At 41.4% G+C, this 27,909-nt stretch overlaps 1 protein-coding gene across 5 annotated transcripts in view; it reads right to left on the reverse strand.

Annotated features, from left to right (window-relative positions):
- The window catches only part of HECTD4 (HECT domain E3 ubiquitin protein ligase 4), a 166,455-nt gene that overhangs the window by 24,082 nt on the left and 114,464 nt on the right, over positions 1–27,909 (reverse strand). For all 5 annotated transcript variants that reach the window (XM_043439418.1, XM_043439427.1, XM_043439408.1 and 2 more), the window contains exons 37-56: positions 27,664–27,853; positions 26,329–26,410; positions 24,612–24,814; positions 23,649–23,784; positions 22,675–22,857; positions 21,762–21,926; positions 21,193–21,362; positions 20,165–20,280; positions 16,884–16,987; positions 15,322–15,483; positions 15,056–15,204; positions 14,581–14,660; positions 11,922–12,085; positions 9,428–9,665; positions 8,524–8,660; positions 7,923–8,049; positions 6,168–6,305; positions 4,444–4,580; positions 2,373–2,533; positions 467–648 (exon numbers count right to left, since the gene is read on the reverse strand). In XM_043439418.1, the coding sequence (XP_043295353.1) occupies positions 467–648; positions 2,373–2,533; positions 4,444–4,580; positions 6,168–6,305; positions 7,923–8,049; positions 8,524–8,660; positions 9,428–9,665; positions 11,922–12,085; positions 14,581–14,660; positions 15,056–15,204; positions 15,322–15,483; positions 16,884–16,987; positions 20,165–20,280; positions 21,193–21,362; positions 21,762–21,926; positions 22,675–22,857; positions 23,649–23,784; positions 24,612–24,814; positions 26,329–26,410; positions 27,664–27,853 (3,024 nt within the window). The remainder of the gene's footprint in view (positions 1–466; positions 649–2,372; positions 2,534–4,443; positions 4,581–6,167; positions 6,306–7,922; positions 8,050–8,523; positions 8,661–9,427; positions 9,666–11,921; positions 12,086–14,580; positions 14,661–15,055; positions 15,205–15,321; positions 15,484–16,883; positions 16,988–20,164; positions 20,281–21,192; positions 21,363–21,761; positions 21,927–22,674; positions 22,858–23,648; positions 23,785–24,611; positions 24,815–26,328; positions 26,411–27,663; positions 27,854–27,909) is intronic.

Consider the following 27,909-nt stretch of genomic DNA (forward strand, 5'->3'; position numbering starts at 1 on the left):
TGTCTTCAACCGGGCTGAGAGCAGAGTCGTCAGTGTTCACCAGAGGGCACCACACCGCAAGGGCCCTAAGTTGAGCTGATGTACACAGGCTGGCCCACCAAAACAGCTCTGCTTGAGGTCATGATGAATCAGTTAGGTCTCTTTGGTGGTATTTGATGGCCAGGGGCATTTTCTTTTCTTTACATGCCAAACAGAAATGTCTGTGACAACACTACAGTGACTAGATTTCATAAATACATCATTTTCCTTGATCCATGATTAGTTAGGGAAGCTCAATGAATGCTTAACAGGTTAGCAATTTTTTCATGCTGTTTATCTATATTAAGTCTAAAGGTACTGTGATGGGACTCTTCATATGGAGAGTGAGGACACCACGCACACCTCCCGCTCAGCGCCCAGCTCACCCTCAGGGCTATTCCGTCCTGAGTCTGGTGTCTGCAGTGACAGCGGCAAAGCCAAGGTTTACCTGGGAGGGGAGGAGCGAGGAGCTGATTGGACAGCAGCTGCAGGTGCTCCAGGGTAATGTCCCGGATGGCGGGGATGTGGAAGAGGCGGGTAAACAGGTGAGGCAGCTTGGGGGCGAAGATGTTGAGCAGGGCCATGCGGCAGTACAGTCTGGCCAGCGCGGCCTCGCAGCGCAGCAGCTCCCTGCAAGGGAAGGGCGGGGGAGGCGCTGAGCTCTGACGCTCCGGCCACCACATCGGGTGGGCCGTGGGCTCCTGAAGAGAAAGGGCCACGTCTCAGGCTTCTCTGGCCTCATGTTCTGTGCTCCAAGTTAGATACTTGTGTTTTAAACAAAACAAAAAGCCACATTTAGGTTTTTTTTTTTTTTGTCATACCTCACTGCATGAGGGAGGGTCCCTGACCAGGGACTGAACCTGGGCTCCGGCAGTGAAAGCGCTGAGTCCTAATGACTGGACTGCCAGGGAACTCCCGAGTATCAGCAGTATTACCAGGCACCCTGTTTATGGTCATGGCAACCCCCCACTGGCTAGCTGCACTGGGAAGACTGCAAGAAGAGCTTCTCGGTAGGAGGTGATGGTTTCGGGGCTTTTCAGAAAACGGTGACTCTTAGCAATGGGGTGTGCCTCTTGCTGAAATCCCTGGAAGCTATGCTTGTGGAATTGTTACAAAAGATGCTGGGTTCTATTTGGGGCGGGGGACTGTTCAGTCACCACGTGCACGTGGCCCCGTGCCGTGCATCCCTCACACCTGGTTGAGAGAAGAGCCCTTGAACTTCTGTGTGGGCGACTCTGACCCCTGCTGAACATGCATGACACTGCCCTGGGGCAGGCTGTGTGGCCCGTCCTGGACCTAGGTGAAGCTAGTGACAAGTACAGCCTATCTGGGTCTCGTGAATTTGACTGTCAAGTTGAAACTTCAGGCCACCCACATGGGGTGATGAAACATCTGAGTAGAGACGGCAAGGAGGCAGCTGAATACGCGTATCTGGTGTTCCAAGGAGAGGTCTACACTGGAGACAGACTGAAGCTGCTTCAAAACTGACAATAAAATCAGAAGTTATAATGTTAATGGATAAATGGTATGAAAACAGCTTATGGAAACTTTTATCAGAGAGCTCCATTTACTATTATATTCTCTTCTGAACTGTTGTGAGAATTTTTATAACTGAAAGAAGGAATTCACAGGTGTATGTGAGGGAATTCTGCCAGGTTTTTAGGAGTTAACCCATGGAGGGCAGACCACTCTCCTCTTAGAGACCGCCACAGGGTGTTGGGCACAAAGCAGGGTTCAAGGATTTCTCTGTCAGATTAACGAAAACGAGCTGGCTGCTCACACAGTGCTTGGACTCCTCTTAGCTCTCTCTTTTTTCTTGGCCATGTACCATGCGGGATCTTAGCTCCCCTACCAGGGATCGAACCCATGCACCTTGCACTGGAAGAGTCTTAACCACTGGACCATCTAGGAAGTTCCTACGTGTCTCTTCTTGACTCGCTTTAGTCTTTAGACTTTTTCCACACTCTTCAAATCTCCAGACGCGTTTCCATCACCCAGTGACAGCCGAGCACCCATGGCTCAGACCAGGGGACACTAGATCCTGAGCCTCTTCTTCCTAACCTGCTCTCTCACTGTTATCTTTACTAGCTGCCGCTGACTTGCTCAACTTTGAAAGAAAAGTCTTCTTTGTCAACGATGAATAGCACATAGCAAATAGACAAAACACAGTAAGTGGATTTCTGTGACCTGCTTAGAAAGAAGGGCTCAACTTTACCTATGCTTTTTCAAAAGAAATTTTTTTGCCACACCACGTGGCTTGTGGAATTTTAGTTCCCTGACCAGGGATTGATCCTGAGGTCTTGGCAGTGAAAGTGCTGCGTCCTAACCACTGGGCCGCCAGGGAATTCTCTTACCTGTGAATTTGGAGGTTGGTATTGTCCAACGTGACGAGCCCATTGGTGGCAGTCCTTCTGTAGCCTGCGGGTGGCCTTTCCAACATATCAATAGGGTACCAGTATCGGACCAGCACACCTTCACTTCGGAGGTACGTTTCTACCTGAACCAGTTCATTGACCTACAACAGAAAAAAGAAATGTCTATGAGCACTGGTTTGTTTCCCAATTTTTAAAATACTTATGTATGTATGTGTATACGTACTAAACTTTTATAGAAGTAAATGCTAGTTGCATGTCATTTATTGAGTCTAAAATGCTAGTTTCATGTCATTTATTGAGTCTAAAAGTCCAAAGACACCTGGATAGTGTGTTTAGTTTCTTCATACCAGTTGGCAAATTTTAAAAAATTGTTATTGGAGTATAGCTGCCTTGAGAATTTTAATTGGTACAATAAATTCAAGAACTTTAATGTAACCATGAGTCAAAAATTTAAAGAGAATAGTGCTATATTTCTGTAATAGTTCAACATACATTGTTGCCAGGTAAAATTTATATTCATTGGCTTTATGTTAATTTTATAAAAGCAGAGATTAGTCTGATAGCTTTATTTTATTGCCAGTAATATAAAAAAAGTAAGCTCATGCATGTGCACTCTGGATTCCAATAGCAATGTAATCTTTCTTTGTGTGTGTTAGTCATTCAGTCATGTCCGACTCTTTGTAACCTCAAGGACTGTTGCCTGCCAGGCTCCTTTGTCCACGGGATTCTCCAGGCAAGAAAACTGGAGTGGGTAGCCATTCCCTTCTTCAGGGGATCTTCCTGACCCAGGGATCGAACCTGGTCTCTCACATTGCAGACAGATTCTTTACCATCTGAGCCACCAGGGAAGCCCCATCTTTATTTAGGGATTACTATTATATTTAAAGTAATAACAAACACTATTATTACTTTTTAAAGTAATAATTCTGGTATTTCTTAAGTAGTCTGATTCCCTTTGTTTTAATCTGTATTTAGGGATTACTATTAAAACAAAGGGAATCAGACTACTTAAGAAATACCAGAATTATTACTTTAACAAATTTCTATTTTTGTAATTTTCCTGGCACACATTTCCACTGCTGAAATATATTGTCAGTTACATACTTTCTGATAACCAGTCAGAAGTTTGTATCAGAAGGGAGTGGGAGATATTACTGATGGAATTTTCTACTTGAAAGTTCACCTTAGTAAACCACCAGTCAATAGCTTCTCTTTAAAATGTCATTGATTTAAATTATGGTCTGGTAAAATGGAGTCAGTTAAAGATGTAAAACCTTTCATTTCAAAGCATCAGTGATAACTAACATTATCTCTATCTGTAGACAGACAGATAACAAAGTTTATCTATGTGGTGATAGCTACTTCTTTATCTGTGACTTCTAGGCTTGATCTGTGCATTATTTCTTTGTTTTCCTGCATGGGAAGCATAAATGCAAGCATATATATGTAACCTAAGGATCACAGCCTTCAAACAGGACTCTGTTTTCAAAAGAAAGCTTTGGTACGGCCCTTACTCTCTTCTATTTCTTCTCCCCTGCCACCTCCACCCCCTTGAGAGGGTTCTGCAAAGCTGAGAAGAAAACAACTGATCTAGTTTAATACACACATTTTATAGATGGGGAAATCAAGGCTTGTGAGAACCAGTAACATGATGTGATCAACAAAACGATTTCTTTGAATCTGTATAACAATTGTGACAATGACAGATCGTCCATTCAACAAGGCCAACAGGAGAGTTCTCCCTTGGAACTTGGTAGATATAAGGCAGGGGCAGATTGAACACGGCTGATGGAAAAAATCCCCCCAAAACCCCGCAGTAGCAGTGTGGTCTGAAGTTACGGACAGCACTGAAAGTTAACAGCTTACACTCTAACATCAACTCTGATCTGGGCCCCTGAGAAACTCTCAGGCAAGTCATCTGGCATGACAGCACTCAGTCTGGTTTCTTTATCCTGACTCTGAAGAGTAATCTATCTGTATAATCACTTTTTAAGGTACTTGGAGGCCTGGGCATGAAAGTCTCAGTGTATATAAAAGGGTGTCCACTCACTGAATCAACATCTAAGACAACTCCATGAAGCCCAAAGGTTTTCAGCATCCCTCGGATAGCAAATTTTGGCAGGGCAGTTCCAACAGTGCTGCTGGCTACGTTATTGCTGTCTGGAGAGCGGGTTACTACCGTGAGACCTGAGGAAGGAAGAGGGGAGAAGATTTTTCAGGAGCAAGTAGCATTAACATGTTGGGACCCTATATATTTTAGGGTACAAATAACTCTCCAGCATTTACCTATACCCTCAATTTAGTCATAGCCCCAAAGGAACACAGCTTAGTCTGGAAGATAATAAAACAAAGTGCTGTGAGAACTCTGGCAATTCAATAATAAAAAGATAAGCCAATTAAAAAACAGGCAGAAAATCTGAATAACTATTTTTCCAAAGAGAAAAGATATGCATGAAAACATGTTCAACATCATTAGTTTTTAGAGAAATGCAAGCCAAAGCCACAGTGAGATACCACACTTCACATCCATTAAGATGGCTATCATCAAAAGACAGATAATAGTAAGTGATGGCCAGGATGTAGAGAAATTGGAATCCTTATACGTGCTGATGGGAATGTAAAATGGTGTAATCACTTTGGAAAACCATCTGGCAGTTCCTCAAAAGGTTAAACATAAAATTACCATATGACCCAGCAATTCCACTTCTACATATATACCCAAAAGGAATGAAGACACACACACACAAAAACACGTACACAAATGTTCAAAGCAGCATTATTCACGATGGCCAAAAGGTATAAATCACCCAAGTGCCCATCAATTGATGAATGGACAAACAAAACGGGGTATTATCCATACAATGGAATATTACTTTGCCATAAAAAGGCATGCGCTACAACAAGGATGAATTTTGAAAAATAATTCCATGTGAAAGAGGCCAGACACAAAAGACCACACATTGTTTGATTTCATTTTTTATGAAATGTCCAGACTAGACAAATCTAGAGAGATGGGGAAGTACAAAGTAGATCACTGGTTGCCAGGGGCTAGAAGGAAAGAGGAATGGGAGTGGTGAGAGTACAGGATTCATTTCAGGGGATGAAAATGTTCTGGAATCAGAGGCAATGGTTTGGAGGCTGCACAACTTTGTGAATATACTAAATCCACTGAAAGGTATACTTTAAAAGGGTGAGTTCTATGGTCTGTGAAGTTCTTCTCTCAAACAAATAGGAATCAAACAGAAAAGTATATGCCTACCCCTGCCCATAAGGTTCTGATATTTTTGTGAAAGTCTAATAACAAGTGGTTTTAGATTCTTTTTTTTGTGTGCTTTTCTGTATTTTTGTTTCCTCAAAATCTGCAACAGATTTTAAATCAAATGAATATAGACCTTCTATAAAATTCTAAAAAGCACAGTACAACTACATATTCATGGTTCATTAGCTGGGCAGCCAGGATTAAGCCTGAGAGGTCTATCTGCAATCCTCCAGCCATGCCCCACTTCTCTGTCTTCAAGTGTTCTGTCTCACCCTGCTCATGCAAGAGGTTCTGGGAAAATGCAAGAGGCCCCTAGAGGCCAGACAAGCATCCAGTTTCCCCACCAGGGAGCCAAGGGCCTCACAAGGGAGAGCTCAGGAGAGCTCAAATCACTCAGAGTGAAGAGAGTCACCCTAGGAGAACCAGCAGCTGCCTGCTCAAACTCATGTGTGGGAAAACTCAACTTCTCATTTCAGGGTAAGTTTCAAAGAGGAAGGAAAGGGGGGAAGCAAAACCTTTTCGAACTTTATCAATCGTGAACTTGTTCGCTTCATCTTTAATGTCTTCAATGGTGGGAAGATAAAGGTCTCTTGGGATGCCACCATTCTCCTCGTAGAGGAATTCAACCGTCTGCCGGGCAATATCCACCATGCCTGAAAGACAGAACAGAACTGGTAACCCTCCAGAGAGCACACGATCTTCAGTCAAATCATGACACTGACTCGTACCCATCATGAAGACAGAAGGGGAGTTCATGGGAGTAGGCAGCCTTTTGGGAATGGTAATTGTACAGTGTCTATCAAGTTTAAAATACTCAATGCCCTACTTCTAAGAAACTCTCAAATCTCTCCCACAGAAACACAAGCTCAAGTGTGTAAAGGTACAGGGAACACTCCCTGTAGCACTGTTGGGAAGTATAACCAGAAAAAAAAAAAAAAGGAAAGAATGAACATATTCACCTTAAAAATGATTGTACATTATTACGCAGTCATTTCATTTTAGTTAAGTCAAGAGAACAAACTACAGGACAAATGGAGAGGAAGAAGAAAGTGAGGGTAGTGCTGTATCTTTTTCTTACTTTATACATTCTTGTGCTGTGTTTGATTATTGCTACAGCTGACACAAGTTGCTTATTTAAGAGCGACAGGCAGCTCCATCAGCTTCTTCTATCCAGTACTGAAATTTGCTCTGTTCCTCTTTCTCAGTGGGAGAAAAAACAATAACAAACCCCACCCCCCCAAAACACACACACACATACATACACACATACATATACTGATTAGTCCTGGCACTAATCTCAGAAAAAGGAATTACTCAGTTATCACTGGAAATCAGGGATTCAGTGTATTAGTTGGTCAAGAAATAAAGGTCTTTTGATGGTTTTTCTCCTTATTTGTTCCTAGTCTCAGTCAGGACGAAAGTTAAAAGAGAAAGAGCAATACTGTCTCCTTACACCATCTCTGACTGCCATGATGATGACAGAAAACCTGATCTGATGGTCTGAGGGAAGGGCAGTTGTGCCTCTTAGAAAAAGGCATTTCTGCATCTCACAAAGCAGGTGTTTCATAGATTAGAAAAAGTCTTAAAACAGAAATCAGCTATCTGCATTTAAGACTCACTGATAATTCACTGACTGCAGTCAAATTCCGTTGTATTCTATGTGCCCAGTGGACAAAAAAATCTCACCATCATCATTACCGTGACATTTATTTTTGGTCAGACTACATGGCATGTGGGATTTCCAACCAGGGATCGAACCCGTGCCCCCTGCAGTGGAAGCTCAGAGTCCTAACCACTAGGCTTCCAGGGAAGTACCATGGATGCTTACTATGTGCCAGAAACTGTTCTTAGGAGCTTTATCTGTGTCAGCTCTTTAATTTTTCATACCATTATAGGTCCCATTTGAAAGGTGAGGGAAGTTGAGAAAGGTTAAGTAACTCTCCCAAGTCATAGAGCTGGTAATAGCACAGGCATTACGTCAGAGCCCAAGCTATTAACCATCAGGCCATCCAGCTTCCTGGTGTAACAAGGCCAGCTTCATTCTAACAGCCCATCAACTCAAAATACTGAGCAGAACTGACAAGCAAAGAAAAGCCTGGCAAAGAAAGCAAAAGACCACAAAGTTCAACAAAGGCCCAAGAAGAGGACACTATTAAGTCTGGCCCAACTTTAGATGAGCCCCTCTTTTCTGATTTATTCCCTGAGTTTCATGTAAACACATATCTTCAAACCATGAAGTGGGTTCCATAGGGAAATATAAAGCACCAGACCTAGTTGTAGAGCACCCTTTATCTGGTCCAGTCCTGATTTCCGCTCTGCTTCGTTGCGGAACCGTCTTCGGATAGTAGGAAAAACCTTGGTCTCCCAGGCTTTCACCAGCAGGGCGTAGTGGTCCTCCTGGAAGGTGAAGGCAAATGTGAATGGAGAAAGAACACCTTGTATCCTTCCCTGACTTACTATGGCTTTCATCCCTGAGGTCTTCAACCCCCTCAAATGCCAGTGGCAGAAACACACCGTGTGGACCACCAAACTAACTACACCGTCAGAGGCTAGGGGAGGCAACAGCTGGCTTGGGGTGAGCTCTTCCTTTCCCTCTAAAGCCATATAAACACTTCACATGATCCCAAACTTCACTGCTGAATTACCATCACAGTACTTCTTTATCCAACATCCAGATTGCTGCTGGGCCATGGAGCCAAACAGATACAGTTATTGATACGGGGTTTAGAAAAATGAATACCCCAATTACTGTCCAAACACAATGATATAACTGAAAGCATAAAGACTTCAGTTTTGCATGCTCAGATCAAAATATTCCTCATGGCTTGTCTTCATCACCAGGGAGCTACGCGACCACTGTGGGTCTCTTACCTGTGGGATGTCATCGTCGTCATCGTCATCACTTTCATCATCTGCAATGGGGGGCGGGTGGGGGTCTGGGCCAGAGGTGATGAAATTCTCATAGCTGAGCTCCACTTTATAATGACAGGAAGTGTCACTATCATATTCTGTAACAAAGCACAGTAACAGTGAATTCTAGGCAAGGGCATATGAACTCATCCATGGGCAGACCAGATTCTCTTAATTTGTGAGATATAAAGACTCTTAGTCCTTAGAGGAATTTTAAACCACAGAGTCAAGGAATAACTAGTCTACAATTTTGTCGAATCCTAGAATAGTTTATATGGATATAATTCATTCAACTCAAAGACGACTTTGGAAGGTTCTTCAACAAGATAAAGAATTAAACAGACTCTTGAAACAATTTTCAAACCAGTATCCCAAGGACCAAATATGGCTGCAGACATCTCATTTCTTGAAGCTCATTTTTATTCAATCTTATTATGAGACTTTTCAAATAATCAGGAATGTTTTTAGTGCACACCTACACATCTACCACTTAGATTCCACAATTAACATTTTATTATTCTTTGATGGCTTCCGTTTTAAATCAGTTTAAAAATGATTAACATTTAAAATTAGGAGATTTTATATAAAATTCTGTGGTTCTTAGCTGTCTCATAAAAAGTGGACAATCTTTCAGGCCTGCATTTCCATGTGGCAATATTCTGTTGGTTCTGAGTAGCGGCACACTTCCTCTAGGTGGGGGATGGACTCTCCAGACCACCAGGCTTCCTCCTGGCTCCCTAGTTTATCTGGGCCTATTACCCCATTACCAGTGGGCACTGGGGTATATCCAAGCTAAATGGGTTTATGGAATTAACATCATTCGCATTTCCAGGAAGCAGGTGGACCCTGCGGGGAGGCAGCTTACGTTGCTGAGCAGTGGCTACGGCAGCAATTCGGCATGGTGGCCCGTGAGTGCCCGGGTCTGACGCAATACTGGTGCCAGCATCGTTATCACTGTCAGAGGCCATGGCAAAGGGCAGGGCCTCGAAGTTAGCGCTGATTTCCTCGGCCAGGTCAGTGCACAGGTCGGCAGCATTGCGGTGGGCCTGCCCTTCAGCATAGGCAAATGGGCGGGAGCCAAAGTTAGCACGAGTCTTGGTGTTCTGGAAAGGAAACCAAAGAAAGAACTTGAAAGGAGTTAGGTTACTTATGTGTTCACTTTTAACACCTCCAAGTGGACTTCATTCACTGTCCCCAGCTATGGAGAGTCTGTGACCCTGGCAGAGGGGCTGGTGCACCCATAGACCCTGGTGCTTCGAGCTTGGCAAGGCCGCCCTGCCCCTCACCTCACACTCACGCTCTTTGCTATTCAAGCTCAGTGACCTTTCTTGTTTCTAACACTGTTCCTTTCTACTTGACACCACTGCACATGCCATTGCCTTCACCTGCAACATTCTTTCCTCCAAGTTTGTCCATTTAAACCGGTTAAAATTCCAGATCTGGCTCAAACATCATTTCTTCAGGGTAATACAGATGTGACCAGATTGGCTTGGTACTTGCTTCCCTCAAGTCTATGATTTTCAATCATATTGTGATGATTAATTTTATATGCTGACTTGACCGGCCACAGGGTGCCAGATTAAACATTGTTATTGCTTGTGTGTCTGTGAGATTAACATTTGAATCGGTGGACACAGCAGGTCCCCAATGTGAGTAGGCACTATCCAATCCATTAAGGGTCTGAATAAAACAAGAGGTGGAGGAAGGAGGAATTCAACCCTTTTCCCTTACTCCTGCTTGAGTTAGGATATCTCACTCTGTCTTCTCTTTTCTCTTGCTATTGGACTGAGACTGAATCAAGCCATGCCTCTCCTGGGTCTCTGGTGTGAAGAGGACAGTTCGTGAGACTTGTCAGTCTCCACAGTAACATGAGCCAATTCTTCAAAAGAAATCTCCTCTCCCACCTCTGTCTACATACACACACACACACATTCTTTCTTTCTCATATATATATATATATATATGTACACACACACACACACACACATATCCTATTGCTTTTGTTTCTCTGGAGAACCTTGACAAATGCCTAGTGTTTATTAGTTTGTGATTATAAACACACACACACACATGTATTTATGTGAATGTTTGACTAGTACCTGACTCCTCCAACTGGATTTAATTGCACAAAGACCATATCTTTTTTGCTCATTGTTACTGTATGTCCAGAGCTTAGCATAGTACTTGAGATATAGCACTCAATATAGGTGCTCAATAAATAAATATTTATTGAATGAATAGAACAGTCTGCCTAAATTATTGCCATCTTTAATCAATTCACTGAAGAAAGAGAAAAGATGCTATCAGAGACGTGGTACAGGGGCGCATCCTACAAGAACTTCTAAGTCATTCTAAGATTTGGGCTTTCACACTATGTGATACAGGATGTCACTGGCCTGTTGAAAGCAGAAGAGTAACATGACCTAACCAAAATTTTTAAGGGATCACTATAGCTGCTGTGTTGAAAAGACATGTAAAAGGGCAGGAACTCAGGGGATGGGAGGAGAGGGAAATATAGGAATACTGTAACATGCTACCCAGAAGGTGAGGGTGGCTGGGCCATCAACTAAGTGGTCAGATTCTGGATAAATTTTGAAGGTAAGTCAACAAGGTTTGCTGACGGACTGGCTGTAGAGTGGGAGGAAGAAGAGGAATCAAGAAAGAGGCCAAGGTTTTTAGCCTTAGCGACTGGAAGAAGGGAGCTGCCATTTCCTGAGACAAGGCAGGCTAGGGAAGAAGCGGGCTGGGGGTAGGGCAGAGTTAGGCTCAGTTTTAGACATGTTAACTTTGACATGCCAGTAGAATATCTCTTTCTATGTTGTCTATGCTACTGAAGATTTGTGTCTAGAATTTAGGGTGATATCTGGACTGGATATAAGGATGTGGGAGCTACCAGCATGTAGTAAGTAGTAATGTCCCATAGAACATTAGTTGTTTATAGGTGCTCCTTAAAAACAAGAGTTCCATGATTCAGTATAAGTGTAGGGATGCTGGGTTAAATAAAGTTTAATTTTTAAATCTTTACTGAAGGATACCTCTGAGCTTTTGGTATACTAAAGCAACCCAAGAGGGTCATGTTCCAAACTTACTTAACCACAGGCTTTTTCTACTGGTGCTGGAAGAACACTAGTGTCCCTTGCCTTGTTGTTTAGGAAAGATGGCCAAAAGGAGATCAAAGCATTTAAGCACTCAGATTCAATGCAAAGGAAGGACCCACTTCTTCAGGTTTTTTGAGGTTCTGTCATCAGGTACCACATACTATGTCAACCAGGCTACGTCTAGTGTCTTTAATTTTTCCATTCCTGATGGAACAAATTGCTGAGGAGAATTTGGTGTTCGTTCCCAACAAGATAACCTGCCTTTTTCTGAATATGAACCACCGGCCACATCCCACCCGAGACATCTTCGAGATACGGTGAGAGGCGCTGCCCACAGTATGTGAAGTACACACGGCCCTTGGCAGGCTGCCCGGGTGGAGGAGGCGTCCCCTCGGTTCTCTCCCAGCCAATCCCTGCCACGTCACCTAGGGCAGAAGGAGACAACACTTTTTTTTTTTCCTTTTTATTGACTATTAAACTTCCAATATGTAACTGGCATGTGGTCACATACCATTGACTATCATGGTTTTTATTTATTCATGCCATCAGTTACAGTTGAAAAAGACATGGAATGCCTTGTATTGGGCTGGCCAAAATTTCCTTTGTGTTTTTACATAGATGTTATGGAAAAACCCAAATGAATGTTTTGGCCAACCCAATATTTGGATATATATAAAGTAACATAGTTTCCTTATTGGTTCAGATGGTAAAGAATCCACCTGCAATGCAGGAGACCCAGGTTTGATTCCTGGGTCAGGAAGATCCCCTTGAGAAGGGAATGGCTAACCACGTCAGTATTCTGGCCTGGAGAATTCCATGGACAGAGGAGCCTGGCAGGCTGCAGTCCATGGGGCCACAAAGAGTCAGAAGACTGAGCGACTAATACTCACTCACTCAAAGTAACACAACAGAAATAAACAATTTTAAAAAGAGAAATCAGAAACTGTTCAGAAGAACAAAAATAATAGTGTCTACATAGTTACTAATTACACATGAAATTTAACCTTTATTTTCCAGGCAGCTAAGACAAAAAGGAAAAACAATAGATATGATTTTTTAATAGAGGAATACAAGTTTTTCTCTTTTAACACATACAAGATTGCTTATGAATAAAGGTAAGAAAAGTAGTATTTTCTCAGCAAGTTTGCAGATGACTTAGAAAGGGTCTAAAAAGTATAATTTAAAACTCCACCTACAATGTAAGCTAAACATACATCATTAACTCATATTATGACTCCTTACTTATATTTATTTAAGGCATTTCTCAGGAAGTGAAGATAATACAAACTAAGCTGTTTTCTGATGAGACAGATACTGGGATGAACTTAGAGAACCAAGGGGACCATGTCCACCTTATCAGCACTACTATAGGCTGCCTCAGGCAAGCTGCTAGTGCACATAGCTTTACAATTAACCCACTGTAAACTCTCCAGTCAGGGCATGACGTTCTGTGATTCTGCTTTTGATCAGTCTCACAGGCTTTCTTTTTTTTTTTTTGGCTGCACTGCATGGCTTTCAGGATCTTAGTTCTCCAACCAGGGATTGAACCAGTGCCCTCAGAAATGAAAGTGTGGAGTCTTAACCACTGGACTGCCAGGGAATTTCCAGTCTCATATGCTTTTGATACCACTAGGCTGGGTTTCCCAATGGCTGGGGAGTTGTCATTGTTCACCACGGCATCTGCAGGGCCTAGAAGAGGGCCCAGCACATAGGAGATGCTCAAAGAGTAACTGTTAATGAACAGACACTGAAGGTGTTGGTACCGAGGTTGGGATCCTGTTGTTAAAAGTAGGTTCTTAATTCCTAGTACCACACAGACACATTTCTCTAAGAAAAGTGTAGGTAGCATGCTTGCTTGAGGTCTGATCCAAAATTTTCTCAAAAACTAAGTATGATCAAACAAAACAATCACCTGTAACAAACAAATACACCACCTAACTACAGGTCCCCTGCTCTCCCTACTCCCCAACCCTTTGTGCTTAAAGCACTTAAATACTCAGCAGATTACAGAGTTCTGCTTCATAGAGACAGAAACAACCTGCCAGGAGGTAACTTTCCAAGGCATAACTTGACCATAACTGAAAATACCATGCTCACTGTAAAGTACAATTTAATAAGCAGCTCCCTCAAGGAAAAGTGATGACCAAATTACCCCTCAGACAGCTATAGGAAGTTATCCATCGGGCTCAGTGACTCAGGAATCCCTACCTAAGCATCTCAGACCATCTATCACATTTAATAATTTCAAGTTTCATCAGAGATGATGCTAAGATGTACTGTCTGAAAATAAGTCACCAACACTTTTGGCTGCTTCTAATGTCAAGAGGACAATGTCTGTATTATGCTACTTCTGGAGCAGTTAGGACTATTCCTCTACTATTACCAATCAAGTCATTATGTGGAGGCTGAAACAGACGAGAGGAAAGATTTTCTCTTTATTGAACTGACTATGTGACTGAAACACCTGGGCAGATCTGCTGAAGCTGGACTGGATGTCTAGGCTACTGAGAGCAAAGTCTATAGCACATTGTCTTACCTACTGATAATAGATTTCTTGAGTGCTTCAAGGCAACTGGTAGGGGTGGGTTTTTTTTTTGAAGCTATTTATATGTTTGTTAATGAAAAGCTAATTGAAGACCAAACTTCAAAGAAAAGCAAAATCTCAGATTTTTCTAATGATGGAGGAATGACAATTAATGTGACTCCTAAGTTACCAATGGAGGCTTTAATGACAACAGTGCCTCATAAAATGATAGGTTCAGTGTAAACTAGGGGACAGCAATGACAAGTATTTCATTTTCTCTAGTAGACGGTGTCCATTTCCAGTTGCTGAGTTTCATTAATTTTGACCTATTCTGATCCAAACCTGGGAACAACTTAGACAAGGTGCAAAAAAAAAAAAACCTCCCACCATACTCACCAGGAGAGAGAGTGACATCTAATCGAACACTCTTCCACTGTAATAAACTGGAGCCATTGTAATGCACGGCTCGGCCATTGCTATTGAAAAAAAACAAGGAACAGTCAGAGACAAGGCTAATGGGCCAACACAGAGGAAGGTAAGCAGTGAATGGGTGGAGGAGTTTCGGTAGCAGGAGAGTAACTAGAAGACAAATTCTAAGAGCTCTTCTCTTTCATTGAACATGAGTATATTTCCAGCTGGTATTGTCTATATTTTTTAGGGTAGAGACTATAATTATATTACTATAGTTTTAAAATACCCACATCCATGTTGTTTGTTCTTTTTTTTTTTTTTTGCCACACTGCATGGCATCTTAGTTCCCTGACCAGGGATTGAACCCATGCCCCCTGCAGTGGAAGCAGAGTCTTAACCACTGGATAGCCAGGGAAGTCCCCATTTTTTTTTTTAGGTAACAGTGATAGCAGCCACTTACTTATGGAAAAGACAGGTGCCCACTGGATTAGTCCATGCCCCATCTCTTTTCTCTGCTTCTGTAGCAAAGCCAAAGGAAACTATTGGTCCAGTATCATCATCTGTATCTCCATAGGAAACAATTTCAATTTCCCAGTAGAAAGACGGGGCCTGAAGAAACACCAGGAGTGGGCAGACAATCAGAGGGCTCACCATGGGCCCTTGAACTTCCTTTCTCTCATATTTGAAAGACAGAGGCAGAAGACAAAGGGTCCTGTGATTTCTCACCTGAACGGGCAGTGGTGAGGTGGCGTAGATAAATGTGCCCCGGGGCAGACCGCCCCCAGCACTGGGGTCTGCTAGGAAGGTGACAGAAGTGAGGTGCGAGGAGAACATGCAGGCTCGGACAGGTGGAAACACTCGTGAGGGGCTCCATGTAATCTCTTTGGGCTGCATTGGGGAAAAACACTCTTATTCAATAGCATTGTGAACACAAAATGGAGATGTTGAGATTTCAAGTGACATTTTTTCTCATATATTTTTAACTTTCTTATTTTGAAATGACTTCAAATCTACAGAAAAATTATAAGAATACAGCAATTTTTGTATACTCTTACCTAGTATAAATAAAATTTTTTGAGATAAAATTCACATAACACGTAACTTGCCCATTTAAAGTGTACAGTTCAAGCATGTATATTATCTATGGTGAAACAGGTCACCAGCCCAGGTGGGATGCATGAGACAAGTGCTCGGGCCTGGTGCACTGGGAAGACCCAGAGGAATCGGGTGGAGAGGGAGGTGGGAGGGGGGATCGGGATGGGGAATACGTGTAAATCTATTGCTGATTCATGTCAATGTATGCCAAAACCCACTGAAAAAATAAATAAATTAAAAAAAAAATAAACAACAACAACAACAACAAAAACAAAGTGTACAGTTCAATGGATTTTAGTATATTCACAGAATTCTACAATCATCACCACAACCTAATTTTAGAATGCTTTTGTTCTCTTTAAAAGAAACTGTACCCATTAGAAGTTAATTCCCATCCCTCTCTCCTCCCAGCCCCTGGTAACCACCTCTATGCTTTCTGTCTCTCTGAATTTGCAGGTTCTGGACATTATAAGAAATGGAATCATACAGTATGTGGTCTCTTGTGACTGGCTTCCTTCACTTAGCATAACTCAAGTTTTATCCATACTGCAGCATGTGTTAGCACTCCCCTACTTTTTAAGGCTGATAATACTCCATTGTATGAATATACCCATTTTATGCATTCATTCATCAGTTGATGGACATTTAGGTTGTTTCTGCTTTTTGGCTATTATGACTAGTGATGCTAAGAATATTCATAGATATGCCAATATTAGACATGTTTGCCTCTTTTGCTTTTGCCCCTCAAGTGAAATTTGTTTTTTCCCTGTGAGTCTGCTTTCTCGTTTGTTTTATTCACTAGTTTGTTATAGTTTTTAGATTCTATGTATAAGTAGTATCACACAGTAAATGTCTTTCTCTGTGCCACTTTTGCTTTTTAGTCACTCTATGTATACTTATTAGTATTATTACAAGATGAACTACAGATCTAAAATTTTGAAAAAGTTTTCTTTTTTTTTGTTATTGATAATGCAGAAATTATTTACAGACTGCGGAGTTCTGCTCCTCTGCTGTAATCTTTCAATATTCGGAATGTCAAGTTGATGTGCTTTGACATTCAGAGATGAGAGCGTCACTGCAGAACTTATACCTCCAAAAGGCTCTGCAAACGCCCCTTCTAAAATCATGGATGTGCTGCCTGGCATTCTGAAATTCTCTCATGCTGAGTGCTGCAGACACGGCAGAGGGCTCACCTGTCTCCGGTCAGCCTGCAGCGGAGGCGGCGGGGGCCGAGCACAGTCCCGGTAGAGCATCCTCAGCCGTTCACACTGCACTTCCACAACTGCCAGCCGCTCTCCTGGAGAGGGAGATGTCGAAGACGTGCACATAAATCCTACACCTCTTTTGGAGTTGGAGCCGAGCAATGAAATACTTACAGAGATTATTCAAATTCTTACAAAGAGCAAACACCCTGAGACATCTTTGTCTCCTACAAAGATGTAGCTCAGCAACAAAGCAACGCAGTCACGTGCATGGGCCCTGAGGTTGGGCCCTGGATCCAGAATCTGGTGCCATTACTTGATATTTATCATCACACTGCCAACATGGGGGTAATAACAGTACCTGTGCCTCACAGGGTGGTTGTGAAGATGAGACAATGCAAATTAAAGCCTTTAGCCAAGTCCCTGACACATGGCCAACACTCAATAAATGAAAGCTATTATTATCATCTAATGAATGAAAACTATTATTTTTATCATCTAAATTAATTTTTAAAAAGACTATAACCTGCTAAACATCTCCCACAAGCAAAGCACAGGGCCAGATGTCGGAAAATAGAAAGTTAATATGAGCTGAAGTCCCTAATCTGGGAGGAGAGATAAGACATGTATATGCACACACGCATATGACGAAGAACATAGTGCAAGGCTGAAGTGTGTTATTATGTGACATAAGACACAAACATGGGCAAAGATGAGAGACAAACCAAAGAGGGAAGCATTACAATGGCCAAGTCTGTGGCTTAATTTATCCCAGATGAAGTAAAATAATAAGAGGAGTTCACTGAAAAATTTTTCACTTTAGAGAATCAATATATTATTGCTTATAAATTCTATGACACATTCATTTATGAAATTAAAAAACCTTGATACATTAAAAAATAAAAATCAAAGAACTCTTTCTCTTCTACACACTACTTTGAATCTCATGTAGTAAACAGCATTTCTTCTGAGCACAGACTCTAATTCTCTAGTAGGCTATAAGAACCTACTGCTGTGTTGGAAAGTAATTCAGACATAGTTTTTCTTTTTTTTTTAAAAAATACAGGTAAACCAGCAAACTTAGGTACCTACTTTAAACCTTAAAATCCTTTCCGGTAATCCAATATGTGAGTTATTAAGGACTGTTCAATTTGACATGGATTTCCCTGGTGGCTCAGAGAGTAAAGAATCTGCCTACAATGCAGGGTTTGATCCCTGGCTCGAGAAGATTCCCTAGAGAAGGGAATGGCCACCCACTCCAGTATTTTTGCCTGGAGAATTCCATGGACAAAGGAGCCTAGTGGGTTACAGTCCATGGGGTGGTAAAGAGTCGGACACAACGGAGCGACTAATACTTTCACTTTCTTGACACAGGACACTATTTTAGAATATAAATTGCTGTGTATAAGCTCATAGTCTTCTCTTTTGTAGCAATTAATAAGAACTTTCCATATGTCTCTTTCAACTCTTTGTTTCTATAGGGTTCTTTTCCACAGGGGAAAAAATGGGTTAGATGGGTTATTATTCAAGATATTTGCTCTAAATTATTATGATTTCTGGCTTATACATTAAGTACCAAAGTTAATTTCACAGAGTAAGATAAAATGTATTCTATTTTATTCTATAAAATATATAAAAGAGACCCAGAATGAGCCCTAGAGAAAAGCAACTGATTCATTCAGAAGGTTATATGTTTGCTAAAATCAGTCAAATAAGTCTTAGGATGCAACCTAAGCCAAGAATATTAAAAAAGCAGAAGTAGGGAACTACTTATGACACATACAAAATTAAACAATGAGCAAGTGTTTAGTCACAAGTAATTTCACTTGAGAAGCCGAGCAAGCAAGCTCCTTTTCTTTTGTTCTTGTGTCTCTTTTGGGGGGATCTCTCTGAGGCTTTTTAATGGTTGCTGGCCCCAGACAGCTATGCTTATTAAGGGAAGGAGATTTGAGAAGTAAAACAGATATAAAAATGAAGATGAATTAAAAAGCAAAAACAAACCAAAAGAAATCACTGTCACATGAAAAAGGACAAAAATTTAAGGACAGAAAAAATTAGAGAGTTACAGGAAAAAAAGCAAATAGCATGAGAAACAATAAATAATATAGGTAAGAAAAATGACCAAAAAAATAGATAAGATTAAAACCATTAAGGGAGGTAAAGACATCCATTTTTTCCTTAGTTTATGAAAACATCAGTACAAGAGCATTGGAGAAATGCTAATCTAATTGTGAACAATTATATTTAGAGTCCAACTAGATCCTTGAGGATAAAGGGTAAATTTTCACTCAGAAAATCTCAGGCCAACCATCAATGTACAAGAAATTCAAGAACAAAGAACATATTAAATTCAAGAACATATTAAATGACACCATAGGATATACAAAATCCAGACTATGGGAAACTCTTCAACAAGTAAGTTATAAGGGAAAAAAAAAAGATACTGAGGGGAATCTGTATTTAAAAGCAATTTAAAAGACAACAATGAATTACAATGGATGAACTCTAATTGGATTCTGATTCAAATAAACAAATGTAAAAACAAGTATGACTCTGAGAAAATTAGAAAGTTGAACACTGACTAGACATTAAATAATATTAAATTATTGTAAATTTTTTACATGTGAAAATGATATTGTGGTTTAAGAGTCCTCATTGAGATACAGACTAAAATATTTACAGATAAATAAAAGGAATACCTAAAAATCTGCTTAAAAATAATCCAGGAGGGTGCAGTGTAGAAGAAACAGGATTGGTTATGAGTTGATAACTGTTGAAACTAGATGATGGAAACATGAGGGTTCATTATACAAAAATAGTCTATTTTTGTATTTGTTTGAACTTTTCCATAAGCACACATACAGACACACAGAAACACAAACACATAAGGACAGATGTTAGTGCAAATTTCTGGACTCTGAATTCACATGTGGCCAGTGACAACAGTCAGAAAGTATCCATAGCCCTAAGGGCAGGTCACGAAGAATTCTAATACAGAAATGAAACCCACTTATTAATATGAATGGGGCAAAGAAAATACTCTGACATCATGGTCCTAAAGTTAAAATGAAAAATACTGATTTCCTAGTTGGCATATACTGAAGCTTTTTATTTACATTTGCAGATTTGGAATGAAAGTCTTCGTGTAAGTGCTGTGTCTAGAGCTTAGCTGTTGGAAGTGTATGTGAAAACAGTCAATATTCCATTCCAAATTGTCAGTGTGCTAACAAACCTCGACACAAAGAGTAGAAAGGAAAGCAACAGGTACTTACCAGCACTGCATTCCTGGGCTACTAGGTTAAGAACTTCAACAGCTGCTGGACACTGCTGTATGAATTCTTCACAAAATAAGCTGTCTTCTAAAAGCTGGGCCATGACCAGGCATGCTCTTAATGTTAAAAGATTTACAATATTTCAAGGTCATCAATGGTCATTCTCTAAAAAGCCGACTGTGAAAAACATTTCAATCAATTTTATCCACTAATTTAAATAAGGTTCCAACTCTCCATTCCTCTTGCTTTTTTATTGAGCTGCACTGGTTTGAATACATGTAACTAGCTTCTCTTTTCCCGCACAGTAACTGCTGACACTGCATGGACCATTGGAAAAGGGGGAAATGGTTGCCATCTCCCTGTATGAAGAGACCAAGTGCCAGCTGCGAAATAAGCACTGTCTCCTAACACCTTTCCCTAAACTGTGCTCTGTAGGCAATATTAATGTTCCGAGAACAACAGGGATCCGAATGCTTGGGAAATCAGTATACTGATCTCTCTCACCAGATTCAAAACATATATTAGAACTTTCTCGCAAGTTTCATTGTCAAAAGAAACTTTTTGCTGTTGTATAATTGTAAATAAATGCGTTTTCTTTCCAATTCTGACACTTGTGAGCATTCCCTAATTTTCTCCTCAGCAGTTTGGAAAGTGATAGACCAGATAGGTACTGATGTGGTCTGAACTACTTAAAAAAGGGCCAAGTGACAGAAGACTTCCTGTGATAGAACAAAGCTCTTTGACCAAAGCAAATCAGTGGGGTCTATGCATGCACTTCATATACCAGTCATATTTTGATTGTTTATTTCCTTAGGGAAACAGCTAAACTTTATTTCAGAGCACAGAAGTTGGGGAATGCAACAAAAACTGTAGTAAACACAGCACAAGAGGATGGTTTCTGTTACTCAGTTTGGCATGAAGTTCATGCTGTGGACCCGGTTAAACCTGGCACAGAGGCCCATGGAGGACTTCCGTCCCTCTGGCCTGCTCCACCTCAGCACATTAGGGGGTCTCTGGAGGGCGCTCACCTTGTTCTTATTTCAGCCAGGAGCCGAACGACTGCCATCACAGGAGCTGACCCATCTCCTGTTGCAGGAAGTGAGGTATGAATAGAGAGACTTCCCTCCTGAGGAAGCAACATGGACTGGACTGCCTGTACTACCTTCTCAGTAATGGACAGTTTATGAAGAGGCAATGCCTGATGGCGGTGGGGGGTGGGCATGGCAAAAAGTTAAATTCAAGTAGTTAGTTTATAAGAAATGAGGGTGTTATTATCATCTGGAGTTAATTCTCAAAATTTCAATTAAAAAAAAAAATCACCATACAGAAAATTGCAAGCTAGACCAAAACAATTAAACATACAATATACTGTGGAATATTCCTCACCAAAGAAATGAATTTGGTCATTTAGGTAAGAATCTTCACATCAAGGTTACTACTAAATAATTACACCCAATATGTAAATACATATCATAAGTAAAATTTAAGAAAACCAAGTATTTGTGCTCAGGACTGTGCAGTGCACGTGCGTATCCTTCATTACAGGATGGTTACCATTTGCAGTGACATTTGAGGATACATTTAAAAATCACCTTACCTCTGATCTTGGAACACAAAGTCTAGACAATGGAATAGTCAGTGTGTCTGATGCTTGCGAAGTCTTTCTACAGTCTATGGGTGGGAATCTGACTGTAGCTATACCTTCCTGTTCGTTGATAGAAGCCACCACTCCGATGCTTCCTGATATTCCTCTACCTAAAACCTAGAGACACAGATGGGTTAGCACTACCTACCAAATCTGATGGTGTGAGCAGCGATCTGATGTGACAAGTGGGAGGAGTAAATCTACAGCTGTCATTATCGGCATTACAGCAATAGGTTCTTTTAATGCAGACGCCAAGCCCTGAATGTGATTTAAAATAATAGGTCCTAAAACCTTATATCAAGGTGATCACTGCTGCTGCTGCTAAGTCGCTTCAGTCATGTCCGACTCTGTGTGACCCCACAGATGGCAGCCCACCAGGGTCCCCCGTCCCTGGGATTCTCCAGGCAAGAACACTGGAGTGGGTTGCCATTTCCTTCTCCAATGCATGAAAGTGAGAAGTGAAAGTGAAGTCACTCAGATGTGTCCGACTCTTAGCAACCCCATGGACTGCAACCTACCAGGTTCCTCCGTCCATGGGATTTTCCAGGCAAGAGTACTGGAGTGGGTTGCCATTGCCTTCTCCATAAGTTGATCACAATATGAAGCAAATTCAAGCCTCAATTCTAAAACACTCCCAATATTAACACCACCACAGGACATAAGGGTTTTAGCTACTGTGCAGTACTGTACTGATGTCTGAATAATCTGCAGCACTGTGTGGATGAGAAGCCACTTGTTTCTTAGCTTGAAAAAACAAGAATTTTTGTCCAACTGGGTGGATGGTATTTGTCTTACAGTTGATAGATGAATCAATGGACTTACACACAAGGGAAAGCGATGACTTGGGAAAATGGTGCCTGGTTACCTGGACCTCAGACCCGATCTTGATTGTCTCTTTGAAGCCTCCAAGTGCACACAGCGCAGCCACAGCCTGGCGGGCAATTCTCTGAAGTTTGGCGAGCTTTCTGCCACTACTGCTGCCATTTTCCAGAATGCTTTCTGCATATTTCCCCAACTGTGGAATGTACATCAGTGCACGAGACAGAACCTAAACATATGAAGCAGCCCACATGGCAGGAGTTAGAACTTTGGTCGTTTTGATACTAAGGGTGGTGCAGCGTTGACAACAGGGCCCCTGGACTAAGGAACTCTGGACACAGGATGGGTGCAGTAACGAGCAGGAATGACCACTGATGTTCTTGCCATATTGGTCTTACGTAATTGGACAAAACCAGAAATGCACAACCTTGAAATATGAGCAAATCAAACACAGTTAAAAAAAAAAACACCCTAAAATAAAGACAAAAATTTATCTGAAGAAAGACCATAATAGCATACCACCTACCTTGCAACACCCAATTACCTTTAGGATGTGTTATAAGGTGTTCATAAGATGAATGACTGGGAATAGGGAAACTGATGACCAAATTCTAGTTTTTGGGAGACTGGACTAGTTTGTCAAGATGAATTACTGAAGAGCTCAGGGTGTGTAAATCCGACAGAGACCTCCTTAACACTCACCAACTCCACTTAATAAATCCAGTAAACCAAGGATACATGACTTCCTAATGTTAGTACCGATTGAACACAAGCAAGGAGGAGAAACAAGGTGTGCCATTCTTCCCCTGAGAATACTAGCCTGCCTTCTGTGAAAGCAGAACTGGCAGTGATAGGAGATGTGGGTTAACAGAGTTGAAACCACTAAATCAAAGCAGATTTCAGGGGAAACACAAGTCTATCTGGCTGAAATGGGAACTCTCTCTGTTACAATGTCCCTAGCTAGAACAAAAAACTGACTTCTGTCCTGCTTCCTCCTTTAAGCAATAACAGCGTACTAACCTTCTCTGCTGTCGTGGTCCATATCTGAGCAGCATTTGACTCAGGTGCCATCAGCAAACTATGAAGCAAGGCAATCACCTCAGCGGCCATGCTGTTTGCCACGTGCCCACTGATGAAAGGTCGGACGGGGTCGGTCCTGCAAGTGTCAACAGGGAAAAGTGTCAAGGCTCGTGATGGTAAAGAAGCCAGAAGAGTGGCTTTAGACTTGGCACCAGATGGAAACATTTTCTAATTATGGTGGGTTAGCCAAAAAGTTGGTTTGTGTTTTTCTGCAAGATATTACTGAGAAAACTTAATAAACTTTTTGGCCAGCTCCATACTAGAAAAAGTGGATTTTGGTAACTTCCCTGCATCTGCCTCTGGCCGGCAAGCATAGAATCTCATCCAGACTAACCAAGGGCAACACGTGCTCATCCTTCTGTAAAGAGCTGGAATGGTGACAAGTATTGTTTGGATGAAGTAAAGGAAGCAAGGCCAGAATTTACTATTGCTAAAAAAAACTGTAGCTGGTGTTGGTGGTGGCCTTTCTCAGAAAAACAGTCCTCCAGCTTCAGATGTGCATTCAGGCTGGAGGGCCTCCCTATTCATCCCTCACAGCATCAGATCCACCAAGTGAATGGTCATCACTGGTTGACTTGACTTTGAGAGAAACTACTACAATGGCTGGGTATTTTGAGCCTCACTTCCTCACTTCCAGCAGGTCAAGGGGAGGATATAAAATTAAAACCTTCAGGATTTCCCTGGCGGTCCAGTGGTTAAGACTTCTCACTCCCAATGCAGGGGGCATGGGTTCAATTCCTAGACAGGGAACTAAGATCCCACATGTGACATGGCGAGGCCAAAAATAAATACATAAATAAAAATAAATACTCTACAAAATAAAATTAAAACCCTCAAAACAAGCCCTTCACACAGTAAGTCTGAGAAGAGAGTAGACAGCTTCTACCCTAGGGAAGGCTTTACCTGGCGAGTTCGGAGTTCCTCTCTCGGCAAATGGAGGTTTGGGCAGTCTTCTTCTTGTCCCCTGTGGACAGCCCGCTCACGGTCTCTGGGTTGAGGGACTCCACAGGTGGCCCAACACTGACAATGAGGCCTGACTGTGCCCACTTGGTCGCTTTTCGCAGAGCAGCTGCCGCCTCTTCTGTAATCACCTCACAGCAGCCACCCTGGGGGTCAGTTTAAAGATTCTCATGATATTCTTTTCACTCTTATGTTAAAAAATCCGTGTCCCCCAATCTAGGCTCATTTTTATAGATGCAAATATTAAAATATGAGAACTGCAGAAAGTTAAAACTCCACAAGCATCCCTTGTCCTCAGTCAGAGAGAGATCATTGCTAGTCTGCCAGAATTTTTTCCTGCAGATTCTGACATACAGAATCATAGGTCATGCTACATGCAGTTTTGAATTCTTTTTAACAGTTATCAAAACATTGTGAATTTTGATCATTGATATGAATCTGATACCATAAAATATCATGAATATCCATGTCAATATAGACATATCTGGCTACTTTTATGGTTGTACAGTATTTCGTTGTTGTTGTTTAGTCACTAAGTCATGTCCGACTCTTTGCGACCCCATGGACTGTAGCCCGCCATGCTCCTTTGTCCATGGGATTTCCCAGGGAAGAAAACTGGAGTTGGTTGCCATTTCCTCCTCTAGGGGATCTTCCCCACCCAGGGATCGAACCTGAGTCTCCTGCGTTGGCAGGTGGATTCTTTACCGCTGAGCCACCGGGGAAGCTCAGAGCATTTCATCAAATGGGTGTAAAAATTTCTTTAACAAATCCCCTATTTATGGGTACATGAGTTCTATTTTATTTGTTACAAACAGAACTGCCAAGAATAAGCTTGTCTCTGGATACTTGAAAATGTCCTATTTACCCTCACCTTGGCAATAAAGGGTATCATCAGTCTTAACATTATCAGGGTGATAAGGTAAAAATGACACAGTACTAATATTTTTTATTCTTTCCCTTTATTTATTTACTGTGTAATTTGTGAGACTGGACATATTTTTAATGAGCTATTTGTCTTTATTTCTTATTATCCATTATTATTACTCTTTTAACCTTTCACCCTATGATCACTTTTTAACTATTTTTACGCTGTAGAACTTTCTTAACAGAGCTAAGAAAATTTCTAAGTCAAAATCAAGAGTTCTTTTCCATATTTTAATATTAATGATAAATTGATCTTTTTTAATTTAAACTTTTTATTTTCTGTTGGGGTACTAACAATATTGTGATAGTTTCAACATGGGTAAACCTATGGCTGATTCATGTTGATGTTTGGTAGAAACCAATGCAAAACAAACTGTAAAGCAAATTACCCTTAAATGAAAACAAAACACAATACTGTGACAGCTTCAGGTGAACAATGCAGGGGACTCAGCTATACACACACATGTATCCATTCCCCCCTAACTTCCCTCCCATCCGGGCTGTCATATAACATTGGGTAGAGTTCCATGTGCTATACTGTAGGTCCTTGTTGGTTAGATGATAAATTGATTTTGACTAATCTTCTTGAAAATAACCTCAATGACTTCAATTTCTCACCCTGCTTCTTTGTGGTAACATGAATGTTTTTTAAAAAATTTCTCCCAAAAACCTGAAGCCTGGTAAATGTTCTCAACTGTGGTTCTTGTTGGAGCAGGTTCCTCCACATTGGGGTTACCTTCGTCATGTCTCGGTCCATTTTCACAACTTTCTCCATGTTGGCACCAGTACCAAGTCGGAAGGGCCGTCCTTCTGAGCTACTGAAATGGGAAGTCAGAGAGAGGCAATGATTTTACAGGATGGTCACAGCTGGGGACTGCAGGCCATGAGGCAACCTGGTAATGGTCAGGCCACCACACATGTAACAAAAATCCACAGTAAGACTCAATTTTTCAAGAGGAAATGCTCTTTATTGCTCAATTATAGCACATTTAGGGATCAAAACAACAATTTTTTTAGAGTTATAATGATAATTAAAAGCCTGTGTGAAGATGACAAACTAAGTGACAAGCTGATCCTAAAATAAAGAGAAGGCCAGGCCCTTGGGAGGCCTCAGTGAGGCATCAAAATCTCCAAGTGAGGCGGTTTTAATAACAGCCTGGACTGGTGCCTGGGTGTGAATGACTGGATCTCCCTTTCTAAGAATTTAGCTCCCCCTGCCTCCTCAACCTGGCTCTCAAAAAAGCTTTCACCAAGTTTGTATGATGACATTTCACAGTGCCCAGGAATGTTCCTTGGAAATTTCTTCATCTGTGTCCTGACTTCCCCTGACTCAGCTTAGCCTATGCCAGTAGCCCACAGTGCTTTTGGTTTCTATGATGGCAGACAAGGGACTCGATTATGAGGATGACACCATCATTCAATCATTTATTTGAAGAGGGGACTCTTCCATCTGAGACAAACATCTCTTCTAAATTCCCTAAATTTCTCTTCTAAATTCCCTAAACTTCTCCTAAATTTAGGAGTTTGTGTTCTGTGGGACCTTCTCGTTTTCCTGGATTCCACTAACGGGGCCCTGCAGGTTTGTAATCTTTGGACAATAATTATATTTTTACTTCTTTGTTGAGCAATCATATCATTCATACTTCAATTAATTATGACTTTTGAAAAAGTTTCTTACTTCTTTACGTCATAGTCAATGGTATCCCTAATTGTACTTTGACTGAAGGATGCCCATAACTGAAAACCAAACTGCATTATTCCTTCTCACAGCTGAGGTCACACTACAGACTTGGTTGGACACAAATGATACATACTCAATAGGACTTTCACTCTGTCGGGTCCAGAGAGACTGAGTACAGAGTTGTGGTGAAAAGTTCAGGCTCTAAAGTTAGAGGGACCTGTGTCTACGTTTCAGCTCTGCCTCAGTTTGTCCATGTGTAATGACAGGGATGATAGTAGCAGTGATTACTTGTGAAGAGGGCTGAGATGGTTGATATCTGTAAGGGGCTTACTCAGCACAGTGCCTGTGACATGGCTCATGCCCGAAGGAATGGACTATTACGATCATCACCTTAGTAATGGCTGCAGAACTTCATGGGACGACTGGTCTTCCCGCTTGTGGATAAAGATAGACAGCTTGCCATCCACTGCTTCACTCTCTTCTCCGGGATCTTTATCGCCTTTTAAGGAATTCTTGGGGCTGGTTTTTGTCAACGTGGTGTCAGGTTCAGAGGCGGTTGGAGAAAGGACTGTCTGACATCCTTTAAGCAAACAGAAAAATTGCAAAGTTGTTTGTGCAGCTCCCCTGGATAGGGAA

The sequence above is a fragment of the Cervus canadensis genome, chromosome 1 (assembly GCF_019320065.1).
Source record: "Cervus canadensis isolate Bull #8, Minnesota chromosome 1, ASM1932006v1, whole genome shotgun sequence".
Classification (NCBI taxonomy): Eukaryota; Metazoa; Chordata; class Mammalia; order Artiodactyla; family Cervidae; genus Cervus; species Cervus canadensis.